Genomic DNA, 27,889 nt, shown 5'->3' on the forward strand with positions numbered 1-27,889 from the left:
CAAGTTAAAACTGGTATATAGCTGGGATGGAACATAGTTATTAAGTTAAAAATATACTTTAGAGGAAACCGTACTTGTTCAGGATTTTTTTTGCTAAAGTGATCGTAACACCATCTTTTTTATTGTTGTTACCCTGATTGTTTTTATCATATCATGCATCAAAAACGTGGAGTGATTCTTTCTTATTGTGTGTTGAAAGGTTTAGAATGCAATCATTTTCAAAGTTTGTATTTATTCGCGAGTTTTGTTTTAAAACAGTAGGTTTTTTAACGCACTGTTAGCTTATTTCATCAGTATAAATAACTGATTTGATGCTGTTAGCGTCACAAAAAGTGTTTTAAACGTTTTCGAGGAGAGAAACACAAAATACAAGAAGAGAGTGTGTTCTTTAACAACAATGGTATGTGCAGCATCCAATCGGAACATAGTTGGCGGTTTTCGAAGGAAATAGAGCTTGCCGATTGATGACACATCATAAACATTTTAAACGCCACCTAGCAATGGCTAAGGCGGTGTGAAGTTATCAACAATTACTATGTCATGATATTATAGCCAGAAAATAGATAATTATACTTTGGAAAGTTCATTTTGGTCAGGTCAAGTACATTTCAATAGAAAATACTGTAAAATATCAATAAAACACGTCGAAATTTCTGTAAGGCGAGTGTCACCTCCCCACAAGAAACTGAGTTGTCATGTACAAATTGTTAGTTTGATTATTTAGACAATCGCTGTCACTCAAACTTGACATAATAATTACTGTCCATGCAAATGTATATATACGTAGATGCAAATTGATATAATAAAAAATACGATCTGTACATATTTGCAATAGCAAAACTGTGTTACATTGTTGTAAACATGGGCCGATTGTTCAAGCCTCCTTTTCTCAAATGTTCTGAAGCATAACAAGTTTAAGCAGCTAATTTCATAAAACCAATTTTCTTAATTTATCCTGATTTAACAAAATTTTAATTTACTTTATCGTAATTATCATAAAGAAAGTTTGCCTTTAAAGTCCAAAATATCTTCAAGTATGTAAATAGTACACACATTATACCAAAACAAAAAAGGGCATAGTTTTATCATGAGATAAGGCACTTCAAATGTTTCCAGAAAATCGAGCAAGAGCTTCTTTCAATTTAACAACGTAAATAACGTCATCGTTGTGAACTTTTAAAGGTTAAATAGGTTATAATGCGCTACAATATTTGAATAAAACTAGTACAGCTGAAACAATTGTCTCAAAACATGTAAAAATTACTGCAGAACACGATCGTGGGCATGCAAGTTTTAGATGCGTTAAATTTCTAGTTAACAAGGATAAAGTTAACAATGTTGGTAACTTAAACAAAGGTTTAGATCAATCGGCCCATGGACCAAAGTAATGAAGGTAATCATAACAGTAATAAGTTTGGAATGTGACTGAGGTCAAGCGTCCGGCGAACCGTACAAGACGTTGTAAAACCCTTTTCACCGTCAGTTACTGAACAGTAGCTGATGTTCGTTTTCAATCAAAATGAAACATTTTATTGAGGAAAGATTAAAGCATAATAACATTCTAAGAGTATCCTAGGAACAGTTTGGAATAACCCTAAAATTAGAGTCAATGACAAACAACTCTTTCGTCGTTACCGTAAGTCTAGTACCACGTGGTTACTCATTACATGCTACGCATTTAACCACCAGCTAATCCTGCATTGATTGTGTTGTTTTTGGCATACGGAATTCTTCTACATAGTAAAAAATAAGTGCATTCCATTAATATGCATGGTCCACACTTTTTAATTCCTTTTAACAAAAAAAAATCCACGTTATATGTTTTCGTGCCAGCCCTATTTCGTTCAATAGACGAGTATAACTATATACCAAGAGCTAAATATTGAAATATTATGTTAGCTCTCTCACGTCATAAACATAGTATGTCCAATTTCTTGACGATTGAATAGTTTTCTTTAAGCAGACGCAGTATTTGAAATTCATAGACAATCAGATGATAAACATAACTGTTTGATTCAAAGCGTTTAGCTTTCGATTTATTTTTTTAAATATTTTGTATCGAAGTATTCGTTGTCATATGAACCTTTTCATGAACTGAAAAACGCTAAAAAACTATGATGAATTTCACCATGAACACCAGTGCTATATCAGATGCATTGCAATCTTTGATCGCAATTTGAATTCACAGTAATTCATGTCATAGCATATAGTGTTAACAAGCCCAAAACTATTTTAGAAAATAAGATTTCATCCATCATATATTTTATAATTGCATGAACCTTTAATTATGCCATGTTCATAACTGTAACAAAACGAATGGCTGGTCAAGAGAGGTAAATATTTAGGCCTGAACTTTCCGATATTGGTTTCAGGAGAATGTTACTAAAAAATATTTCTTAAAGCTTATAGTTATGACCTTTATATAGACGCCGATTAAAAAGAAACCATGCTTACTGCGGAAATGTCAAACATTGCAATATTATGCATTTAAATATGTATTTACTTGATACACAGTATCGCTTTTATCCCATCACTGACACAATGTGACTAGGGGTAATTATTTAAGTTACCACAGATTAAACCATGCAAACGTTCATAGCATATCCGTTTGATTGGCATTGTACACACTGACAGTTTTAAAACTAAATAGATTAAGGAATATATTTTGTTCCAGACCTATTGACGAGCATAACTATTTCTAAAGTTAGAATAAATTCCGCTGGGACGCAAAAGCTATAACAAACAGAAATTTTGAATTCAGGTTCAAGTATTCTTCAAATGGCATAGCATAGTTCAAACAACACCTGCTTTGAAATATATAATTGATCACTTTTGTAATTCAATCAAATTTTCGTTTTGCCCTGGTTAGTGTTTTATTGAAAGAATCACTAATAATGAAAGTAAATATTTAGGCCCGAAAATTCAGGTTGGTTTTTGAAGGTTTCATTTGTAAAAAATGTTACTTAAATTTTTAAGGCGTTATATAATTATAATAAACTTCATAAAGACGAGGCCTAAAGCATAACATGTTAATGAAGAAAATAACAAACATTCTAAATAGTATGAAGTATTTAACTATGTATTTATATGATATGGTACTTACCAATTGTTAAAGCAAAAGCCAAAACAGAAATCGAAGTTGTTCTTTTCATGCCCATTGTTTTAGATGTATTATTAAATTAACTATCACAGTATCCTTTAATGTCTACAAAGCCAAAATTTGTTATTGTAGGTTCATATATATATATATATTTCAGAAATACCCCTTTAAGAAAACACCATTCTCAACGAAATAACTTCCTCTCCACAGACGCACGAATACCTCAGACACGCGGAAACCTTTGTAATGCTGTACAAAATAGGAGCACATAAAGGTTTATTGGGCCGGAGGTGTAAATGACGTCTCCATCTAATTAATGTCAAATGAATTCGGCATACAGACAACGCACATGTCAATTGGAGAACCTCAGATGTCAACATCTTGCTTCGTTCGAATATGACTGATCACTAGGTTCTGCTGTAACATGAGTGGTCCTTTTTGGTCTTATTTTATTTATGTTGATCGTTTAAAACAACATAGTCATTAAAGAAGTAAAATTGTATTAAATTCTGTCCGGTAACGTATAAAGATTTATCAGAAAAATGACATTTCAAACAGTGAACTAACAATTTGAAACACTGTTTTTGAAATTTAAGCCAACTTTTACTAATAAATCAAACGACAACGTTAAATCCGAAATAAAGTTATGTTCTGAATTCTGAAGAACAACAAATTACTATAATTCTTTTAACCATTTTAGGCATATTATTTAACCAGAAAAATCGTCTGTTTCAGTGTAAAATATCGGTGTACATTTTCTGATTGTGAACACAAATTCCGTTTACATTCTCGGTGAAATCGACACCAAAACAAACAAGTATCCTCTATGTATTGTATCATATAGCATGCATTCATGATCATTATTATATTTGTGTATGTTTTAGATACATCGCAGCTTTTACTTTTAGCAAATGCTAATACAATTCATTTTGAATGTTTTTAAAGGTGACCAACACATAGTTTGCATTGAGCATCTTTTCCATTCGAAACTCCTCGGCCATTTTTTTCAAAAACAATTTGTTTTCGATAAAATGGCCGAGGAGCTCCGAATGCATCTTTTCATACCTTTTCGCATGTTAGTGATGCACACTTTGCTGATTCCACGACGCAATATATTAACATAATTTGCAGGACAAATTATTAAATGTCAAAAAAATGATATAGTGCATTTTTCGTATACCGTCCATTTCATGCAAGTCAGTTTTGTGAACGATTGATGAATTTCAACATATCCTGATTTCACAATCCACACCCTCATTTTTGGTAGGTAATCATACCCCACCCACCCCAATTAACTAGTATTAGATTTAACTGTCCAAGTGTTTTGACACATTTTTCCCAGAAAAAATGCATTTAATTTTTTTTTCAAATCAATAAGGAGTCCATTTTACATATTGTTTCATTTAGTCATTGTAATGCTGCTTTTTTGTGGTCTAACAGGCTTGCCTAATTATTTATCAACATAATCATCATGACTGCATCGTAGACTTCTGAAGAAGGTGGAATCATGGAATATCAGGGAAAATACTAGTTTGGCTTCAAAGTTTCCTGAGTGATCGCTTGCAACGTGTTGTATTGAATGGCCATAAATCAAACTGGAATTCAGTTATATCCGGAATACCTCAAGGATCTGTCCGGGGACCAATTTTATTTATTATATTTGTAAACGATCTACCTGATGTAGTAAGAAGTATATGTAAGATGTTTGCTGATGACTGCAAAGTTTATACTCCTCTTTCTTCGAGAGTGGATCAACAACATCTTCAAGAAGATATAGATAACCTGTGTCAATGGAGCAAGGACTGGCTTTTAAAATTCAATGTGCAGAAGTGTAAAGCAGGGGTGTAGAAATTAATTTAAGTAGCAGGGAAGATCCCAAAAGTAGGCGGGGGGGGGGGGGGAGAAGTCTGCGTGTCCTCTCCCAGTTAGGGTCAAGAGGCCAATGCCCCTTGTGGGATGAATTTAGCCTTTTTTAATCAAAATTTCTAGTGTTCTGGTGCATTTTATTTTGTAACAGGGACACAGGGAAATTTATGTACTTGAATATGATACTGAATCTGAGAACTACCCCACTGAAATGAATCTGAATACTACCCCCCCCCCCCCCCCCCCCCCCCCCCAACTCCACCCCCACCAGTGAGGGCTAACTAATAAACAAAATAACTGTCAAATTCAGATTCAGGATACTATTAAAACATTCCAGACCACATGCCTTGCCATTTGCTAGCAATTCCCTCCTAATCGTATATGTTATTTCTTCTCTATCAATTATATACTTTCAGCCACTGAACTTCATTTTCTGTGGTTCTAGATATTTCACCTGCAGCTAACTTATTCTGTTTTAACACCCACACGAAATATCTGGACACTTTGTGACGTTCAAAGCGTACAAAATTTCACCAAAGGTACATTTAAAAATCATCAAAATAATGGATTATTTTTAGCAGTGACATCACCGCAAGCTTGTTTCATTTCGTTTACATCCGGGTAACACGCGTATATTAAAAGGAATGTTGCGTAAATGGTAATAGGACTAACAGAAGGCCAGACACGCTCATGTTGCAAACTTACTACGCTTTTTGGTGTCTGGAAAAAAATATTCTTTTTTTTCACCCTCCATTGCTTCACAAATCATAAACTTCAAAACATCCCCATGGGGGGATGCGACTAAAGAGGTCATGTATCGAGCTAATGTTATTGTATTCGGAATACTGGGAAACCCAAACCTAGAACTTGAAAACATCCCAGAGGGGGATGCAACTAATTACAAATCGAGCTAATGCTGTATTGTAGTCCGAACGCACGGAAACCAAAATAAACAATACCATCAATCGGGGTTTTAAACCGATGTTAACATAAAAACATGATGAAAATAACAGATTTTATTTTTGTTGATGCGGAGAAAATAGCCGGGTGAAGATGCTAAAGTAACCGGGTTATTTTACCGGCTTCTGGCCCATTTCTACACCCCTGGTAAAGTAGTTTCTTTTGGACGCAAAAGAGTTGACACTGACTACCATATGACTGACAGAGATGGAAATATACAACAGCTTAAAAGGGAAGACTCTGAGAAAGATTTAGGAGTACTTTTTACTGAAAGTTTGAGTTTTGAAAAGCACATCAGTAATACTTTGAACAAAGCCAACATGATTATTGGATTAATAAGAAGAAAGTTTACTCATATTGACAATACTCTATTCCTGACCTTATACAAATTACTGATCAGATCGCATCTGGATTATGGAAACCTGACATATTTCCCAATAACCAAGAAGTGTAAACAGATGATTGAAAACGCTCAGAGAAGAGCAACTAGATTAATTCCGGACTTGAGGGGATTGACTTACAACGAAGGAAAAGATTCGACATGGTTCAAGTGTTTAGAATAGTACACAATATTGATGACATTAGTATGACAACATTTTTCACCTTTGCTGACAATATTGGTACCAGAGGACACAATTTGAAATTATTTAAACCTAAAGCAAGGAAATCATTACGTCAAAATTCTTTCGGCAATCGTACAGTTTCAACTTGGAGTAATTTGCCACATGAATTAGTGAACACCACATCTGTGAATGCCTTCAAGGCAGGTGGTTTGATACTTCTGAAGTATGTTAAGTCATACTGGAGGCGGAGAACTTACAGACGAAGTAGTTTAAAGGGATTTACTAGCCTTTTAGGGCTAAAGAAGTTCCCTAGACGACAAAAGGTAGACTGTTCGATCAAAAGTAATGTAACATGCGACGCCAAACAAACACCAGATAGCCAAGCTTTCTGGCGTAATGAAACGAACACCAACAGATCGCTTCAGGGAAAAGCATGCTCGATCCTGAAGGGGTCCACTGGTCTTTATATGCACTAACTTCTCTATTCTCACATAGCCCTGGAATTGCTAAATTGCATATTACCGACCAAGTTTACATTCTGTATGAACGTACTTTCGTTTTATACGGAGTATCATTATGAATGCACCTCCGCTGCTGTAGACCTCTGCCGCCTACAGGGGACTGTGACACTTCAACCATCAGGAAAGCAGAGCTTTAAAGATTGTTGAAGTTCCAACTTACTATGCCTCACAGGACAGCTGAGCTTTCTAGCAAGTGCATAGAAGTGGAGACTATGAACGCACATCCGCCGCATACAGCGGACCGTTACAGTAATTTGAAGTGAACATCAAACAGTTTCTGAGTAATGTCACTGTAATAATTTTGATCAATTGAAAGCTCCCAAATTACCACAAACATCCCATAATATTACCAAATTAATATTATATGAATTTTTATTCATAATAATGTGTCAAATTATGGTAATAAGTTACGAATTATCAACACGGGGGTTGCCCGGTTAGCGCACTTGCTTTTCACCTAGGCATTGTGTGTCTGATTCCCGGCACCTCATAATTCACAGAGTGATGTCAGTGCACAGCATATCCAACTCTAGATCTCCTATTACCAATCTCCCACAAAGTAATCTCACCAGGACAGAGAAGAACTCTGCCATCACATACAAACAATTGATGGATTTCAGCAAACATTTTTTTTAAATTTCATTTTATGATCATCTCATTGTTATATTGTTTTGTTTAAATTTTGAATATTACTTATATATCTAAAACTTCAACATTTTTTATCATGGTCATGTGATTTTTATCATCATTTGATAAATTATATGTGACAACACCAAAAGGAAGTAATGCTGTGTGGAGTTTGGATCTCTTCATGGTACATGCATGTGATACATTTTATCCCCTTAAAATTTGATTGGGGATGGTTTTCATGAAGTGTTTTTACAATATATCCATCTATGGACATGTATTTTTGTAACCCCATTATTTCTTCAATTACAGGTGATAGCATATGGTTTTCATAAAGGTGTTTGAAATGAGCCATAGTTAGAGATGGATCAACCTTCACCCACAACAACACAGGTAAATACAAATCCGGGGCCAGTATTTCTTGACATGTTTTTTTTTCTCCATTTTTTTAGCTCTACTGGCCAAAGGCCAGAAGAGCTTATGCGATGGTAATGTGTACGTAGTATATGCGTTCGTGCGTCCGTGCGTCTGTAAACAATTGCTTGTGAACACGATACAGTCTTCAGTTTTTGTATCTCGATGAAACTTGTACAGTATCTAGATATCCATTAGAGCTCGGTTCCTTTCGAAAACCAGCCAGATCCAACCATGTATGCCTAGATTATGGCCCTTGATAGTATAAAAAAATGCTATTGTGTAAACAATTGGTTGTGAACACGATACAGTCTTCAGTTTTGATTGTATCTCAATGAAACTTGTACAGTATCTAGATATCCATTAGAGCTCGGTTCCTTTCGAAAACCAGCCAGATCCTTCCATGAATGCATAGATTATGGGCCATGAAAGTTTTAAAGAAATGCTTTCTATTTTTAGCCAGGTCTGCATGAGCGAATTCTATTTTTAGCCAAGTTTACATGTACATGTAAATTCAAGTCTAGAGTTAAGGGAGACAATTTGCAAGTCTAGGATTTTGAGAGACAATTTTTTAGCTTTAAGGTCTGTAGTTTGTGCATTCATCTTAACAAAATTGGTTGTGAATGTTTTAAGTTATGCACCTGGTGTCATTACTGGCCACACCCAGGGTTCACAGGTTTGGTAAACATAATTCTGGAAAGGTTTGAAAATCTTTTTGTGTGTTTGTGCATCCATCTCAGCACAATTGATTGTGAATGTTTGTTCAAATTGATCAATGTTGTCCTAGGATGCCCTTGACTTTGACCTTTTGACCAACTTTTTATGCCCCCGAAGGTGGGCATATTAAAATCGCACTGTCCATCCGTCCGGCTCTGTAACTTTCCCTTGTATGGACCGATTTTAAAATAACTTGCCACATGTGTTCCACATACCAAGATGACGTGTGGCGTGCAAGACTCGTGTCCCTACCTCAAAGGTCAAGGTCACACTTAGTGTTTATTCACAATGGAGTGCTGCATATAAGGACATAGAGTATAGGTTGTCGTGTCCGGGCTGTAACTTTCTCTTGTATGGACAGATTTTAAAATAACTTGCCACATGTGTACCACATACCAAGACCACGTGTCGCGTGCAAGACCCGTGTCCCTACCTCAAAGGTCAAGGTCACACTTAGTGTTTATTCACAATGGAGTGCTGCATATAAGGACATAGAGTATAGGTTGTTGTGTCCGGGCTGTAACTTTCTCTTGTATGGACAGATTTTAAAATAACTTGCCACATGTGTTCCACATACCAAGACGACGTGTCGCATGCAAGACCCGTGTCCCTACCTCAAAGGTCAAGGTCACACTTAGTGTTTATTTACAATGGAGTGCTGCATATAAGGACATAGAGTATAGGTTGTCGTGTCCGGGCTGTAACTTTCCCTTGTATCGACAGATTTGAAAATAACTTGCCATATGTGTTCCACATACCAAGACAACGTGTCGCGTGCAAGACCCGTGTCCCTACCTCAAAGGTCAAGGTCACACTTAGTGTTTATTCACAATGGAGTGCTGCATTTAAGGACATAGAGTATAGGTTGTCGTTTCCGGGCTGAAACTTTCTCTTGTATGGACAGATTTTAAAATCACTTGCCACATGTGTTCCACATACCAAGACGACGTGTCGCGTGCAAGACCCGTGTCCCTGCCTCAAAGGTCAAGGTCACACATAGTGTTTATTCACAATGGAGTGATGCATATAAGGACATAGAGTATAGGTTGTCGTGTCCGGGCTGTAACTTTCCCTTGTATCGACAGATTTTAAAATAACTTGCCACATGTGTTCGACATACCAAGACGACGTGTTGCCTGCAAGACCCGTGTCCCTACCTCAAAGGTCAAGGTCACACTTAGTGTTTATTCACAATGGAGTGCTGCATACAAGGACATAGAGTATAGGTTGTCATGTCCGGGCTGTAACTTTCTCTTGTATGGACAGATTTTAAAATAACTTTCTACATGTGTTCAACATACGAAGATGACGTGTCGTGTGCAAGACCCATGTCCCTACCTCTAAGGTGAAAGATACACTAAGTGTTTATCCACAAGGGAATTCTGAATATAAGGACATAACAGTGTAGGTTGTCAAGTATGGGTGGTATTTTTTTATGTTCAGAGGCAATTTAAAATAACTTTCCATATGTATTGACACCTAAAGGCAAGATCAACTTTTCATGTACTGACCTTGTTCGTAGGTCAATGTCACATTCGGGGGCATTCGTCACATACTGTGACAGCTCTTGTTTTAACTTTTAAAACTACCGAAATTTTTACAAGAGTACAGTTTTGAAAGCATTTTTTTTTTGTCAGATGACTTTTACTTGGCACATATTAAAATAGTTCATGCAACTAATCTGCTTACAATACTTTTTGGGCTCAGATGTTGAACGTGCTACGTTTTCAGGTAACCCAAACACAAAACATAAACTATATGTCTGTTGCCAGTAGAGCATAAGCCCTTTTGGGCCTCTTGTTTTAGACATTTCATGATTTGTTTCCAAAAATTATAAAGGTATGAAATAAAAAGTAAGATAAAAATTATGAAATCATTGTTTGTGTGGATGTTGTCTTGTAAGTCAATCTCCCATTATTTCAATGTCAATGAAAATGTACGCCAACAAATGTTTTCACAATATAAGCGTTTACAGGCCAATATTTTCCATACGAAAAGGAGAGACTGCTTTCTTTCAGAATGTGCTGCTGAAATAACCTCTCCCTAATTACAGACTAGATGCTCATATATTGCAAAGAATTCATTTTACTCCAAGACTTCTAAATTAAAAATATGGCCATAAAGTAACAATTTACTTTGACACGAGGTTTTGAAATTCTCAACTTCCAAGCCTTCACCTTTTGAAAGTTTTCTGAAAAATAGACATTTTGGAAGTTTTGGCACATTTTTAGGGAATAATATACTTCCAAACTTCCGTTAATAACAGAAGCTCTGTCTAGGGTTAGTTGATCCAGTAACCTAATGAATCGCACTGTATTACTCAACCTTCATTTAAAACTAACATGCATTGTGCGAATTTGAATTTTCAGAACCATAGCCAATGTCTAAATTTCATAGCCAAACAATTTCAACATGAAAAATAACAGAAATTAACATAATAAGGCCACTAATGATAATAACAACTTCAAACAACCTAACTCCTTGAAGTAGACTATATTCACTTATGACATTTCAAATTAACAAACAAAACACTGTTACAGCACATACTAAAAAATTAGGCACTTTTTTAGCAAAGGGAACATATTTTAAATTGAACATAACTGATTTACGGAAAATTTAGTTGATTCTTTTTGTTCATTTCTTATTCAGACAAGCTCTGATGGGTCCGTGACTTTAAGCACACCTGTAAATGAGGGCATTGAAGGTGGCAGCGAGTGTGGATGGCGGGAGAGGGGCGAGGACCAAACCAACCGCCCCATGTTCTATATGGGTGATGAGGAGCTTGTTCGCTTTTCTACAGGATCAGGGGTATGTGTAGTTAGTGGTGTGAGAGTGGGAGTGTGAATGAAGATTGGGATGGGGACCAGGCCATCCTGCCCATGTTTAAAGGGTCAGGGGTATGTGAAAGTGTGGGTGTGGATGGAGGTAGTGGGGATGGGGACCAGGATGAAGGTTGTGGGGTGGGGACCCGTCCATCCTGCCCATGTTCTACATGGTTGAAGAACTTGTTTGCTTTTCTACAGGATCAGGGGTATTTTTAGTCAGTGGTGTAAAAGTGTGAGTGTGGATGGAGGTAGGGGGGGGGGGATGAGGACCAGGATGAAGGTTGTGGGGTAGGGACCAGGCCAACCAGCTCATGTTCTACATGAGGAACTTGTTTGCTTTTCTGCAAGTTCAGGGGTTTAAGTATAGAGAGTGGAGGAAGAGTGTGAGTGTGGATGAAGGTTAGGGGTAAGGACCAGGTTAATCAGCACAACTTGTTCGCTTTTCTGCCAGTTCAGGGGTTTAAGTATAGAGAGCGGAGGAAGAGTGTGAGTGTGAATAAAGGTTAGGGGTAGGGACCAGGCTAATCAGCTCAATTAGATTCAGGAGTAGTGGAACGCTTCATTCTCTACTTGATCAGGGTTACATATTTTCAGTTGAGTTTGAGTGTAGATGGAGGTTAAGGGGAAGGGGTCGTTTGATTGTAGATGGAGGTTTAGGGGAAGGGGTCGTTCATGGAGGTGGGGGGTAGGAGGGTGTGTGGCTGAAACAGAAGCCCAACAGTCCATGTTCTATATTGGAGAAGAAGAACTTGTCTGCTTATCTACTGGAAGTATGAGGATTTTCGATAATTGTATCAATTAGTTTTTGATGTGTTTTTTTGGTTGCTATATTGCCTTGCTAGAATTATGTTTAGCAATGCTCAAGCTTAACAAATGTTGAAGATTGACGATCTTATCCCCTCCTTAAAAATGTTTACAAAATATTGTTTTCCTTGGATGAAATATTGGCACATATCTGATTTTGCATAAAAAATTGGCACTTATCTGACTTTGGATGAAATATTGGCACATATCTGACTTTGGATAAAATATTGGCACATATCAGACGTTGGATGAAATATTGGGACATATCAGACTTTGGATGAAATATGGGCCGATATATCAGACTTTAGATGAAATATTGGCACAATTTTTTTTATCAGACTTTGGATGAAATATTTGCACATAAATGGCTATGACAAAAATCAATATGGACAAATTTTCTACTGGATTTAGGGTTCAAAATTTGTGTCCATCACTACCAAAGAGCAGTAATCCATGTTTAATTTGGTGCAGCTTACTTCAGGAGTTAATTTCTCTTGTGTTATTTATTTGCTACAACTTGCATTGTGGGTTTGAGTCAATGAGTAAAATGGTCGCATGTTCTCAAAATAGCGATCAAAGTTTAATAAAGTCATTTCTCTCTATGCAAGTCAAAGTGTTTTGTTCATTCTTTCCAAATGGTCTTTGATGTTAATGGCGAATAGAGTTACTGAACATAATTTTGATGAAATAATTTAGTGTTGACACAATGTGCATTTTCTTCAAGGTAAAGGTCACAGATAGTTAAAAAATTCACTTAAGGTATTTTGTATTATTTAACTTTAACTTTTATATTCATTCAAAAGATCCTGTTCATCTTTTCAAAGTATAAATCATATTCAGTTATAGCTCTCGTCATATCTGGAATGAAACTGTTAATGATTTGGCAAGTGGGTGGATAGTTATTTTCAGAGATCAAATAGGATGTATATTGGCTTTGCTTTGACCCAGACAACAATAACAGTATCAGTTATACTCAGGGGTGTATTCAGGATTTGACATAATTTGGGCCACACTTGGAGGGTGCAAACATAAAGCGTGCTCCCCTCACTTAATTAGGAACAGCAAAAATAACTTGGTTTATAGATTAATGTTCCTTCCTCCAAAACAATCTGGCTAAAATTAGTCTTAAATGGTGCATTATCTATGCTCCAGCTAGGCCTAAAAAGCGGGTTGGGGCACCTGGCTGCCCTTTTCCAGCACCCTGCTTCCTTTTTTTTACTACACCCTGCTGTGGCGTTTTATTTGTCAGAGTCGATTTTAAGAAATAAGTATAAACAAAATATATATACATAATTTTGACACTTAAGTCAAGATTAAAACTTAAGTATTCATAACAAACTATAAGTATGGGAAGTAGTACACAAAAAACACATGAACACTAAAAATTGAACATTGGCCCTTTATGCGAGAGCCCCGATATAAGGGTCATTCAATGCGCATCAGAAGTGCCCTTTCTGCCCATTTCAAATCGTGGCTGGAGCACTGATTCTCATGTATGCACATTCTCTACCATTTTGAAATGGAATGTTCACGTGGACAATTAAATGGAGTTGGGGTCAGGGCAATGTCCTTCTCTCCTTAATCTGCTTGCCATACTTACTGGTTGTGTTTATTTTGAGGTTTGTTAACAAATGTGAAACTGAAATAATTGCTTTACAGTTGATTATAAGTAGGGTTTTCCGGTGTAGTAATCTTGTGAGATACTTCAAAGAAGTTATACATCATATAAATGAATGCTAGTGTGTATAATTAATTACTTCATCATGAAAAAATCATTCCAGAATTGTTAGGCGGTTTCATGAAAAATAAAAGAAATAAGTTATTAATTTATTAGTTCAACACTGGTAACACATCTAGATCACAGCAATTTTAATCTTTGTGAATTCATTATATAATGACATAAAATGATGTTTTAATTCATGAACTATAAATGGAATTAAAGTGGTTAAATATAGTATATTATGTAGATATAAAAACTTACTTGAAATGATGTCTTAGTTCATGTTTTAAATGGATAAATATAGGAATACATTGTGTGTGTGTTAGAATATAGATTTAACTCTTATGGCTAATGAAAAGGGATATCTTTTCATCATTAACAAATCTTGTAAGGATTCTTTTCACTCATAAACTTCATTACACATTGAGTCACTGGATTGTCCATTAACCAGGCTAGAAATTTAGTTGTTGATGGGATATTTCATTTAAGCAAGGATGATTTACAAACAGAGGTTTAAGATCATTGAAGTATTTTCGGAAAAATTGAAAGCTGATATTGTGATGGTATTTTTGGCTAAGACATTTTGTTTTCATTGAAAAAGTATTGTGAAATAATTTGAGATTTTGTAATATGACACTCTGATTCTTTTCATTTAAATATTGTTTTCAAGGTTTAAAAGTGAGCCGTTTTGTGGGTTAGAATTAAAGTTTTAAGGAGCATTCATAGTGTTATATATTTAAGCAGCTGATTGTTTCTGCCTTGGGAAAGGAAACTTGGCCTTGATGGTTGTAGTGATACTTGATTGAATTTAAACAAAGCTGAGTGGATGGATATACAGCCAGGGTTATACAGCCAGAATTGTTTTCCTTCAGTGATAATTCAACTCTCTCATGTGAAAAACAGCCAACATAAAAACAGATACATGAAGTACAGGAATTGTTTGATGTAATTGAGTGGAAAATAGTAAAGAATTTACAGAGACTTTCTGACATTTGTGAAATAGTATGAATTTTGTGAATCTTATCTGTACATGTATAAAATGAACACTTTGAAAACAGTGTAATTGTTAGATATTTATAACTGAAAAAAGTGAAGAAATAACAGATTTATTCTGAGAATTTTGAATTTCTATCAAAGTGTTGGATTTATAAAAGATAGCAATAGTGTTGGATTTATAAAAGATAGCAAATTATCTGATATAACAAATGGTATCATTTTATTACCGGATATTGTATCATAGACTGTATAAGGTCAATACTTAAAAAATGCGTCATTGTACTGGGAAATTAAATGCGGTACATATTTAGAAACACTCCTCAATACTAACACGTGTTTGTAGATTATTTATGATAAAACATTGTGACTGTCTTATCTTTGTGTTCTATTTTTCCTAAGTTGCGGCTGTGCATATTGATTGGAAAGAAAAGTCAACAATACAGACAGTTGAATGTTCTATATATAAAAAACAGTTGGTATATAGATACAAAGTCAAGTACAGCATTAGACTAAAATGTATGCAGAGAGCAGTGCTCTATTGAAATGACAATTCATTAATGATTTTAGGACTGGAAATTGCTGACACTGGCATACAGAATAATTTCCGAGGATTAATTATTCCGCTTGTTGAAGCAAATAATGAATTAAGTCACAAGATTGATTATTGCGAGATAATCATAATCATAACTGCTCTCAATGTTATAGTGTACCTCTCATTCATTCACAGAGTAGATCTAGGTTAGATCTCACGGGATGTAAATACGAAATTGAAGCTAAACGGAGAAGATGAACTTTGAAATGTATAAAAAACATAATAATGTGTGGGAACAGGCGTGAATAGGAAGTTAAAAATACTTGTTAAGGGAGTTTTCGATCGAAGTGAAGTGTTGCGTGTGTGTATATTATGGAGGACATATTGAATGGAGATTTTCTTTTTATAGACGAACATTGTCTGCACGAGTTTGAACACACTGTAAGTTTATTTTATTTTTCATTTTGTCTTAAGTGTAAGTTTATTTTATTTTTCATTTTGTCTTAAGTGTAAGTTTATTTTATTTTTCATTTTGTCTTAAATGTAAGTTTATTTTATTTTTCATTTTGTCTTAAGTGTTGGTCTAAGAATGGTTTCATGAACCCAATCGTGTACTTTGAATATTGGAACAGATATTGTTGGTGATAATGGAACTGTTGGATGAACCAGCTCAAGTTCCTATACTTAAAAGTGCTTGCCATCAGAATCTTATAACGAGCCTTGCTATATTAAATCCAGAAATGAGCAAGTCCGGAAAGCATTTCAAGTGATACTGGTATTTAAAATCAATACATGCACATGCCAAACATAAATTTAAAGTGATAAACCTTTAACTATGTACAAAATAATGCATTTATGGAAAATATTAATTACTAATTACAAGACTGTAACAGAGTATTTAATAGCTAAAAACACACAAATATTAAATGACTTGTGGGTTGTAAAAGATTTACGGTGATCAACTATTATCTCATAAGGAAGAAATACCATGATTTCTGTACCTTTCTTTTGAATTAAACACTGTATCCTTCATAAGAACCATTGTTTTCGATATTTATTCATCTTTTTGGATAAATTAAAACAATTGTATTAATTGCAGGGTGTGGTACATCTATTTGGGAGTAATTTAAGAGTGCATCTTTAAGCAGTAATGGGCTTGTGGGCTTTTGTTTATTAATTGACCTTGACTGAGATTGTTGACATATGATACAAATGATTATATTGAGGGCTTATAATTTGCGCAGGAATGATTTAATTAATTCTATTTTTAAAAATAAGTTACTATTTTTTCGTGCCAAGCCCTCGATATATACACATTTTGTGTTTTCTACCTGGGGATTGACAAAAGGGCATGGATTTTTAGCTCTACTGGCCAAAGGCCAGAAGAGCTTATGCGATGGTAATGTGTACGTAGTATGTGCATCCGTGCGGTCGTGCGTTTGTGCGTCTGTAAACAATTGTTTGTGAACACAATACAGTCTTCAGTTTTGATTGTATCTTGATGAAACTTGTACAGTATCTAGATATCCATTAGAGCTGGGTTCCTTTCGAAAACCAGCCAGATCCGCCCATGAATGCCTAGATTATGGGCCATGAAAGTTTTAAAGAAATGCTTTCTATTTTTAGCCAGGTCTGCATGAGCGAATTCTATTTTTAGCCAAGTTTACATGTACATGTAAATTCAAGTCTAGAGTTAAGGGAGACAGTTTTTCCAACAGAAATCAAGGTCGCTGCAAAAACTATTCTTTTTACATTACCTAACCTCTGCTTTTTCTGTGATTGATGCAAATGTATTCTAAATAATCCTTTCTCGCATCCTCTAAAATTCCAGAAAAACATCCAGTAATTACGGAACTCAATAACTTAGCACTGTTTCTTAGTGGTTGTATTGATAAGTATCCACATGTTGGGTCTGCCCATCAGTTAATGTGTTATATAAAGCATTGCCAATCTTGTCTTCACAAGATCCAAGAGTAATTTAGGGCATTATGCTGTTTAACCAAGAACACAAGACAGGGTCACAAATGTTATTGACCCTCAATGGTGTTGGTGGTGTCGACATGTAGTGCATAAGGCAAAAAAAAATGTTTGTTAGGGGTAACATCCCCAAATTTATAAGGTAGGGGAAGGTAGGGATTTTTTATTTTTTTTCCATTTATACTGTCAAGGTCATTTTCTTGCAAATTGCACTTATTATAATTTCCTGCAAATGTTATTCGTTAATATATATTTATGCCCCCCTTCGAAGAAGAGTGGTATATTGCTTTGCACATGTCGGTCTGTAGGTCGGTCGGTCGGTTATCGAGTGATAACTCAACAATTCCTGGAGGTATGGTCATCAAACTTGATATGGAAGTTAGGCCTGACCAGTAGGTGACCCCTATTGTTTTGGGGGGTCATCGGGCCAAAGATCAGTCACAGTGACCTTGATTGGTTAAAGGGTGTCTGAGTGATAATTGACAATGCCTGCACCCATGGCCCTCAAACCTGACTTGGAGGTTGGGCCTGACTAGTAGATGACCCCTATTGATTTGGGGGGTCATCGGGCAAAAAGTCATGGTCACAGTGACCTTGAATGATAAAGGGTTGTCAGAGTGATAACTCGACAATGCCTGCACCCATGGCCCTCAAACTTGACTTGGAGGTTATGTCTGACCAGTAGATGACCCCTATTGATTTTAGGGCTCATCGGGTCAAAGGTCAAGGTCACAATGACCTTTAATGATTAAATAATTTTACAGCTTGTCCGAGTGATAACTCAACAATGCCTAGACCTATGGTCATCAAACTTGATATGGAAGTTGGGCCTGACCAGTAGATGACCCCTATTGTTTTTGGGGGTCATCGGGCCAAAGGTCAAAGTCACAGTGACCTTGATTGGTTAAAGGGTGTCTGAGTGATAACTCGACAATGCCTGCACCCATGGCCCTCAAACTTCACTTGGGAGGTTGGGCCTGACCCCTATTGATTTTAGGGGTCATCGGATCAAAGGTCAACATCAGTGACCATTAAGGCAAACTTAACAATTCATTGACCTATGATCATCAAACTTGACATGAAGGTTGGCCCTGACTAGTAGATGACCCCCTTTTCATTTTGGGGGTCATAGATCCAGAGTTCAAGGTCTCGGTGACCTTTAATGCGAAAAAGTTAGCATAGATTCTCCCAGTGATATCTCAACAATGCCTGGATCTATTATCATCAAACTCGACATGGAGGCTGGGCCTGACCAGTAGATGACCCCTTGATTTTAGGAGTCATCAGATCAAAGGTCAAGGTCACAGTGACCTTGAACGAAAAAAACTTGTCTGTGCGATAACTTGACACTGCCTGAACCCATGGCCCTAAAACTTGGAGGTCCATGCATATTTCATTCAATTGCCCAAATTATCCTGACAACATGGCGCTCATGGGGGCATAATGTTTGACAAACATCTCTTGTTCTTAATGTTATGGAGCTTTATTCTCTGCCAAAATATGACAGTTTTATAATGTTCAAACAAAATTGTGTTCATGGCGGGTCAGGACAATTTTTGGATGGATAAATGGACAAATATAGGAAATGTTCTTCTTCTATGTTAGAATATGAATAGATTTAATTCTTATGGCCAATGAAAAGGGATATCTTTTCATCTTTAACAAATCTTGTAAGGAATCATTTCACTCATAAACTTCATTACATATTAAGTCACTGGATTGTCCTTTATCCAGGCTAGAAATCCTGTTGTTGGTGGAATATCATTTAATTAAGCAAGGATGATTTGCAAATAGAGGTTTAAGATGGTGTATTTTCTGAAAGGTTGAAAACTGATATTGTGATGGTATTTTTTTTGGCTTAGGCATTTTGTTATGATTGGTAAAAATATTGCAAAATAATGTGAGACTTTGTTATTATAAGACACTTAGAATTTTTTCATTGAAATATTGTTTTCAAAGTTTAAAAGTAAACTGTTTTGTGGGTTAGATTTAAAGTTTTAAGGAGCATTCATATTATTATTGATTTGATGCAGCTGCTTGTAGGTATAGGAAATTGGCCTTGAAGGACAATAGTGTTACTTGATTGAATTTAAACAAAGCTGAGTGGATGGATATAAAGCCAGGGTTATACAGCCAGAATTGTTTTCCTTCAGTGATAATTCAACTCTCTCATGTGAAAAACAGCCAACATAAAAAACATGAGGTTGTAACTGGGATTGTTCAATGTAATCGAGTGGAAAATAGTGAAGAACTTGGATGCTTTCTGACTTACGTGAAAAAGTATCAATCGGAGAATAAATAGATAATATCTCCTGTACATGTATAAAATGAATACTTGGAAAACAGTGTATTTGTTAAATATTAATATAAGTGAAGAAAATAAAGAAATAACAGATTCATTCTGAGAATTCTGAATTGATATCAAAGTGTTGGATTTTATAAAAGATATCAAATTATCTATTAAAGCGATTGGTATCATTTAATTACCGGATATTATAGCATGGACTGTATAAGGTCAATACTTGGAAAATGGGTCATTGTACTGGGAAATAATGTGGTACATATTAGAAACACTCCTCAATACTAACACATGTTTGTAGATTATTTATGATAAAACATTGTGTGTCTTATTTTTGTGTTCTATTTTTCCTAAGTTGCAGCTGTGCATATTGATTGGAAAGACAAGTGAACAATACAGACAGTTGAATGTTCTATATATTTAAAAAACTGTTAAAGTCAAGAACAGCATTATATTAAAATGCATGGAGTGGGCAGTGCTCTGTTTAAATGACAATTCATTAATGATTTAAGCACTGGAAATTGCTTACACTGGGATACAGAGTAATTTCCGAGGATTAAATTATTCAGCTTGGTGAAGCAAATAATGAATTAAGTCACAAGATTGATTATTGTGAGGTAATCATCATCATGTTTGCTCTCAATATTATTTTGTACCTCTCTTTCATTCACAGAGTAGATCTAGGTTAGATCTCACGGGATGTTAATACGAAATTGAAGCTAAACGGAGAAGATGAATGGGAGTATAAAAAACATAGTAACGTGTGGGAAGTATGATGTGTGAAAAGGAAGTTGAAAAGTCTCGTTAAGGGAGTTTTCAATCGAAGTGAAGTGTTGCGTGTGTGTATTATGGAGGACATATTGAATGGAGATTTTCTTTTTATAGATGAACATTGTCTGCATGAATTTGAACATACTGTAAGTTTTTTATATTTTTTATTTTGTCCTATACGTGTTTGTGTAAGAATGTTTTTATGAACCTTATCGTGACTTTTGAATATTGGAACAGGAATAATTGGCATTTACAGTCATTGAACATTTGGATGAACCTGAGCTCAAGTTCCTATACTTAAAAGTGCTTGCCATCAGAATCCTATAACATTTAATTAAAAGCCTTGCTATATAAAATCCAGAATATGAGCTAGTCCAGAAAGCATTTCAAGTGATACTGGTATTTATTAGAATCAATACATACACATGTCAAACATAAATTTTGAGTGATAAACTTTTAACTTAACTTATAATAAATAATTAATAATGCATTTATAAAAATTAATACTTACTGATTACAAGATTGTAACCGTGTGTTTAAAAACAGAAAACGCACAAATAGTAAATGACTGTTTGGTCCTAAAAGATTTACAGTGATCATTTATTGTTTCGTAAGTTGAAAATATCATGTTTTCCGACTTTTCTTTCAAATTAAGCATGGTGTCTATCAAAAGGACCATTGTTTACGATATTTATTCATCTTTCTGGATAAATTAAAACAATTGTATTAATTGCAGGGTGTGGTACATCTTATTTGGGAGTAATTTAAGAGTGCATCGTTAAGCAGTAAAGGGCTTGTGGGCTTTTGTTAATTAATTGGCTGTGATTGTTGACATATGATACAAATAATTATATTGAGAGCTTATAATTTGTGCAAGACTGATTTAATTCATTCTATTTTTTAAAAATAAGTTACTATCTTTACGTGACAAGCTCTTGATGTATGCACATTTTGTGGGATTGACAAAAGGGCATGTTTTTTTTAGCTCTACTGGCCAAGGGCCAGAAGAGCTTATGCGATGGTAATGTGTACGTAGCGCATCTGTGCGGTCTTGCGTTCGTGCGTCTGTAAACAATTGCTTGTGAACACGATACAGTCTTCAGTTTTGATTGTATCTCGATGAAACTTGCGTGTACAGTATCTAAATATCCATTAGAGCTGGGTTCCTTTCGAAAACCAGCCAGATCCGCCCATGCATGCTTACATTATGGCCCTTGATAGTATAAAAAATGCTATTGTGTATACAATTGGTTGTGAACACGATACAGTCTTCAGTTTTGATTGTATCTCGATGAAACTTGTACAGTATCTAGATATCCATTAGAGCTCGGTACCTTTCGAAAACCAGCAAGATCCGCCCATGAATGCCTAGATTATGGGCCATGAAAGTTTTAAAGAAATGCTTTCTATTTTTAGCCAGGTCTGCATGAGCGAATTCTATTTTTAGCCAAGTTTACATGTACGTGTAAATTCAAGTCTAGAGTTAAGGGAGACAATTTGCAAGTCTAGGATTTTGAGAGACAATTTGCTTTTTCCTTCTGCAGTTGATTTTGTGAATTACTCTGCCATGTTCTTGTTGAAAGCCCAAAGGCCATTTTTTAGCTTTAAGTTCTGTAGTTTGCGCATTCATCTTAACAAAATTGGTTGTGAATGTTTAAGTTATGCACCTGGTGTCATTACTGGCCACACCCAGGGTTCACAGGTTTGGTAAACATAAATCTGGAAAGGTTTGAAAATCTTTTTGTGTGTTCGTGCATACATTTCAGCACAATTGATTGTGAATGTTTGTTCAAATTGATCAATGTTGTCCTAGGATGCCCTTGACTTTGACCTTTTGACCAACTTTTTTTAACTTTTAAAACTACAGAAATTTTTACTATGAGTACAATTTTGAAAGCATTTTTTTTTTGTCAGATGACTTTGACTTGGCACATATTAAAATAGTTCATGCAACTAATCTGCTTACAATACTTTCTTGGCTCAGATTTTGAAGGTGCTACATTTTCAGGTAACCCAAACACATAACATAAACTATATGTCTGTTGCCTTTTACCCATACATACATGCTCTGGATTGATATGACCACAAAAGCCATGCCAGTAGAGCATAGGCCCTTTTGGGCCTCTTGTTTGTAAAAAAGGGAAGGACTGTTATGCGACACTGTTTACACTTTCCTAAATGGGCACCCTGGCACATCTGACATGTCTTCCTCACCAAGTATTAGGAATGCTTAGTACTTCCTAAATCTGGCATTTAGAAATAAACTGGAATTGGTTTAAATTGTATCCTTAATATCAGGGTGGTGTTCTATAGCTATTCAGTACTCTTGGAAAATGACCTTCACCCTGACATAACTACAACAAAAATAAACAACATTTTTTCCAACAGAAATCAAGGTCGCTGCAAATACTATTCTTTTTACATAACTTAACCTCTGTTTATTCTGTGATTGATGCAAATGTATTCTGTATAATCCTTTCTGGTATCCTCGGAAATTCCAGGAAAACATCCTGTAACTACGGAACTCAATTACTTAGCACTGTTTCTTAGTGGTTGTATTGATAAGTATCCACATGTTGGGTCTGCCCATCAGATAATGTGTTACATATAGATATAGAATTGCCAATCTGGTCTTTATGAGATCCAAGAGTAATTTAGGGCATTATGCTGTTTTTCCAAGAACACAAGACAGGAATTGTGTTTACCCCTTCAATTTGTCGCCATGTTGGTCACAGGTGTCAGCAGTGTCGCCATTGTAGTGCATCTCTTAAAAAAAATAGTTGAAGATATTCATAAGGCTAATGGACCCAAGAATTTATTAATTGGACCCTGGAATTTAATACTCGGTAAGGCGGGTAGATGACCCCTATGTTTAAGTCTCCACTCACAAAAGTACAAATTTTATGTCTATCATTGATTATTTCTCATCTACAACAACACATTTTATTGGATACTTGCTGGTTGTTTTTATTTTGAGGTGAGTTTATGAATGTGAAACTTAAATAATTGCTTTACAGTTGATAAAAAGTTGGGGTTTCCTGTGTAGAAATCTTGTGAGATATACTACAAGGAGGTTTTACATCATATAAATGAATGTTCGTGTGTGGTTAATCCATTACTTCCTGTCATCAAAAATCAGTCCAGGATTGTTAGGTGGTTTCAGAAAAAAATAAAGTCATAAATTTATGAGTTCAACATGTTGACTCTTTTAGATCATAGCACTTTCAAAGCTGTAATCTTACAGATTGACTCTTTGACCTTTTTTTCGTTTTTGTCCCAGCATTAGCTGATTTTTTTTACACTTTTGTGCCTTCAATTAAATTCAGTAATATAAGATAAGACAATGGAACAAATCTCAATTGTTTTCCAAAAAAAAAAAATTCTTAATGCATTAGAAACGCTTTAAGGCATAAAATATCAATTTTCAAATGTAATAAAACTGCCATCTGCAGTCTTGTTATCACTTGTTTCCAGACATTAATACGCTTAAAATAGCTCATTCCAAGACCTTTTTTGTCAAAACGGTCAATCTGTGTGAGTACAGCTTTAATCATTGTGAAAGGTTAATAATATACTGACATGAAATGATGTCTTAATTCATGTTATAAATGGAATTAAAGTGGTAGTATGGTCTAATATGTATTTATATAAAAAAAAATGACTTGAAATGATGTCTTAATATTTTCTTCATTAATGTTATAATGATGTTTATTCATGTTAAAATATAGGAAATGTACTTCTTCTATGTTAGGATATAAATATATTTAAATCTTATGACCAATGAAAACTGATATCTTTTCATCTTTAACAAATCTTGTAAAGGAATCATTTCACTCATAAACTTCATTACCAACATTGAGTCACCGGATTGTCCTTTATCCAGGCTAGAAATCCGGTTGTTGGTGGAATATCATTTAATTTATTAAAGCAAGGATGATTTGCAAATAAAGGTTTAAGAATGATGGAGTATTTTCTGAAAAGTTGAAAACTGATATTTTGATGGTAGTTTTGGCTATGACATTTTGTTGTGATTTGGAAAAAAATGCAAAATAGTTTGAGACTTAAATGTAATAAGACACTTTGATACTTAATAATTATTTTCATTGAAATATTCAAGGTTTAAAAGTTAACTGTTATGTGGGTTAAATTTAAAGTTTTAAGGAAAATTCATAGTGTTATATATTTGAGCAGATGATCATTCTTGCTTAGAGAAAGGAAACTAATGGCCTTGATGGTCTGCAGTGATACTTAATTGAATTTAAACAAAGCTGAGTGGATGGATATACAGCCAGGGTTATACAGCCAGAATTGTTTTCCTTCAGTGATAATTCAACTCTCTCATGTGAAAAACAGCCAACATAAAAACAGATTCATGAAGTACTGGAATTGTTTGATGTAATTGAGTGGAAAAGAGTGAACAACTATTTAAAACAGATACTTTCTGACTTTTGTGTAATAGTATCAATTTTCTGGGAATTATCAGATAACATCTCCTGTACATGTATGATAAAATGAATACTTGGAAAATCATAAACAGCGTAATTGTTTGATGTTAATATGTGAAAAAAGTGAAGAAATAACAGATTTATTCTGAGAATTTTGAATTTATATCAAAGTATTGGATTTAATAAAAGATATCAAATTATCTGATGTAATGACAAAATGGTATGAAATTATCGGATATTATATCACGGACTGTATACAGTCAATACTTGGAAACAAACGTCATTGTACTGGGAAATAATATTAGTACATATTTAGAAACACCCCTCAATACTAACACGTGTTTGTAGATTATTAATGATAAAACATTGTGACTGTCTTATCATTGTGGTCTATTTTTCCTAAGTTGCGGCTGTGCATATTGATTGGAAAGACAAGTGAACAATACAGACAGTTGAATGTTCTATATATAAAAAGAACTGTCCGTAAATAAATACAAAGTCAAGTACAGCATTATATTAAAGTGCATGCAGTGGGCAGTGCTCTGTTTAAATGACAATTCATTAAAGATTTAAGCACTGGAAATTGCTGACACTGGGATACAGAGTAATTTCCGAGGATTAATTATTAATGTTCAAGCAAATAATGAATTAAGTCACAAGATTGATTATATCGCGGGATAATCAAAATCATAACTGCTCTCGATATTATAGTGTACCTTGTGTTCATTCAAAGAGTAGATCTAGGTTAGATCTCACAGTTGTAAATACGAATTTGAAATTCAAAGGAGGAGTTGAATGGGAGTATGAAAAACATAATAACGTCTGGGAACAATGTGTGAAAAGGAAGTTAAAAAGTCTCGTTAAAGGAGTTTTCGATCAAAGTGAAGTGTTGCGTGCGTGAATTATGGAGGACATATTGAATGGAGATTTTCTTTTTATAGACGAACACTGTCTGCATGAATTTGAACATACTGTAAGTTTATTTGATTTTTGATTTTGTCAAGGTGCTTGTGGAAGAATGTTTAATTAAACCCAATCATGTACTTTGATTTTTGGAACAGAAATTATTGGTGATTACAGTCATTGAACTTTTGGGTGAACCTGAGCTCAAATTCTTATACTTAAAAGTGCTTGTCATCAGAATCTTATAACGAGCCTTGCTATATAAAATCCAGAATTAAAAGTGCTTGTCATCAGAATCTTATAACGAGCCTTGCTATATAAAATCCAGAATTAGAAGTGCTTGTCATCAGAATCTTATAACGAGCCTTGCTATATAAAATCCAGAATTAGAAGTTCTTGTCATCAGAATCTAACGAGCCTTGCAATATAAAATTCAGAATATGAGCAAGTCCGGAAAGCATTTCAAGTGATACTCATATTTAAAATCAATACATAAACATGTTAAACATAAATTTTGAGCGATAAACCTGTAACTTCATACTAAATAATGCGTGTATGGAAATTATTAATTACTGATTTAAAGATTGTCACTGAGTATTTAATAGTTTAAAACGCACAAATATTAAATGCCTGGACACTGCATGGGTCATCAAAGATTTATGGTGATCAACTATTTCTCATAAAGTAGTAATACCATGTTTTTTGCACCTTTTTTTAAATTTAACACTGTATCCTTCATAAGAACCATTGTTTTCTATATTTATTCATCCTTTTGGATAAATTAAAACAATTGTATTAATTGCAGGGTGTGGTACATCTATTTGGGAGTAATTTAAGAGTGCATCTTTAAGCAGTAATGGGCTTTGTTGTGGGCTTTTGTTAATTAATTGACCTTTACTGTGATTGTTGACATATGAAACAAATGATTATATTGAGGGCTTATAATTTGCGCAATACTGATTTAATTCATACTATTTTAAAAAATAACTTACTATCTTTTTGTGCCAAGCCCTTGATATATGGACATTAAGTGTTTCTGCCAGGATTGACAAAAGGGCATGGGTTTTGTTGTTTTTTTTGAAAAGGGAAGGACTATAATGTGACACTGTTTACACTTTCCTAAATGAGACCCTGGCACATCTGACATTTCATTCTCACTAAGTGTTAGGAATGCTTAGTACTTTATTTAGAAATAAACTGGCACTGGTTTAAATTGTATCCTTAATATCAGGGTGTGTTCTATTCAGTACTCTGGGAAAATGACCTTTACCCTCATAACTACAACAAAAATAAACAACATTTTTTCCAACAGAAATCAAGGTCGCTGCAAAAACTATTCTTTTAACATTACTTAACCTCTGCTTTTTCTGTGATTGATGCAAATGTATTCTATATAATCCTTTCTCGTATACTTGGAAATTCCAGAAAAACATCCTGTAATTACGGAAATCAATTACTTAGCACTGTTTCTTAGTGGTTGTATTGATAAGTATCCACATGTTGGGTGTGCCCATCAGATAATGTGTTACACATAGATATAGCATTGCCTATCTGGTCTTCACAAGATCCAAGAGTTATTTAGGGCATTAGGCTGTTTATCAAAGAACACAAGACAGCATGTAATGTGATTGACCATTGGTGTATGGCGTGTTGGTGGTGTTGGCAGTGTCAGCGAAGTTGGTGGTGTTGGCGATGTTGGTGGTTTTGGCAGTGTTGGCGGTGATGGTGGTGTAGGCGATTTTGGTGGTGTTGGCGGTTTTGGCAGTGTTGGTGATATCGGCAGTATTGGCAATGTCTGTGGTGTTGGTGGTTTTGGCAGTGATGGTGGTGTAGGCGATGTTGGTGGTGT

General features: G+C 35.0%; 1 protein-coding gene across 22 annotated transcripts in view; it reads left to right on the forward strand.

The window, feature by feature from the left end:
* Window positions 1-4,203: 4,203 nt before the first annotated feature.
* LOC128232525 (inositol hexakisphosphate and diphosphoinositol-pentakisphosphate kinase 2-like) overlaps window positions 4,204-27,889 on the forward strand; it is an 88,344-nt gene continuing 64,658 nt past the window's right edge. For 17 of the 22 annotated variants that reach the window (XM_052946132.1, XM_052946123.1, XM_052946130.1 and 14 more), the window contains exons 1-3: window positions 4,204-4,363; window positions 7,950-8,030; window positions 11,418-11,576. In XM_052946132.1, the coding sequence (XP_052802092.1) occupies window positions 8,001-8,030; window positions 11,418-11,576 (189 nt within the window). In that variant the 5' untranslated portion in view covers window positions 4,204-4,363; window positions 7,950-8,000. Of the gene's footprint in view, window positions 4,364-7,949; window positions 8,031-11,417; window positions 11,577-14,416; window positions 16,087-20,198; window positions 20,839-24,629; window positions 26,111-27,889 lie in introns of those variants that run through there. The other 5 variants (XM_052946141.1, XM_052946143.1, XM_052946148.1 and 2 more) reach the window with 3 other exon arrangements.

The sequence above is a fragment of the Mya arenaria genome, chromosome 4, assembly GCF_026914265.1.
Source record: "Mya arenaria isolate MELC-2E11 chromosome 4, ASM2691426v1".
Classification (NCBI taxonomy): domain Eukaryota; kingdom Metazoa; phylum Mollusca; class Bivalvia; order Myida; family Myidae; genus Mya; species Mya arenaria.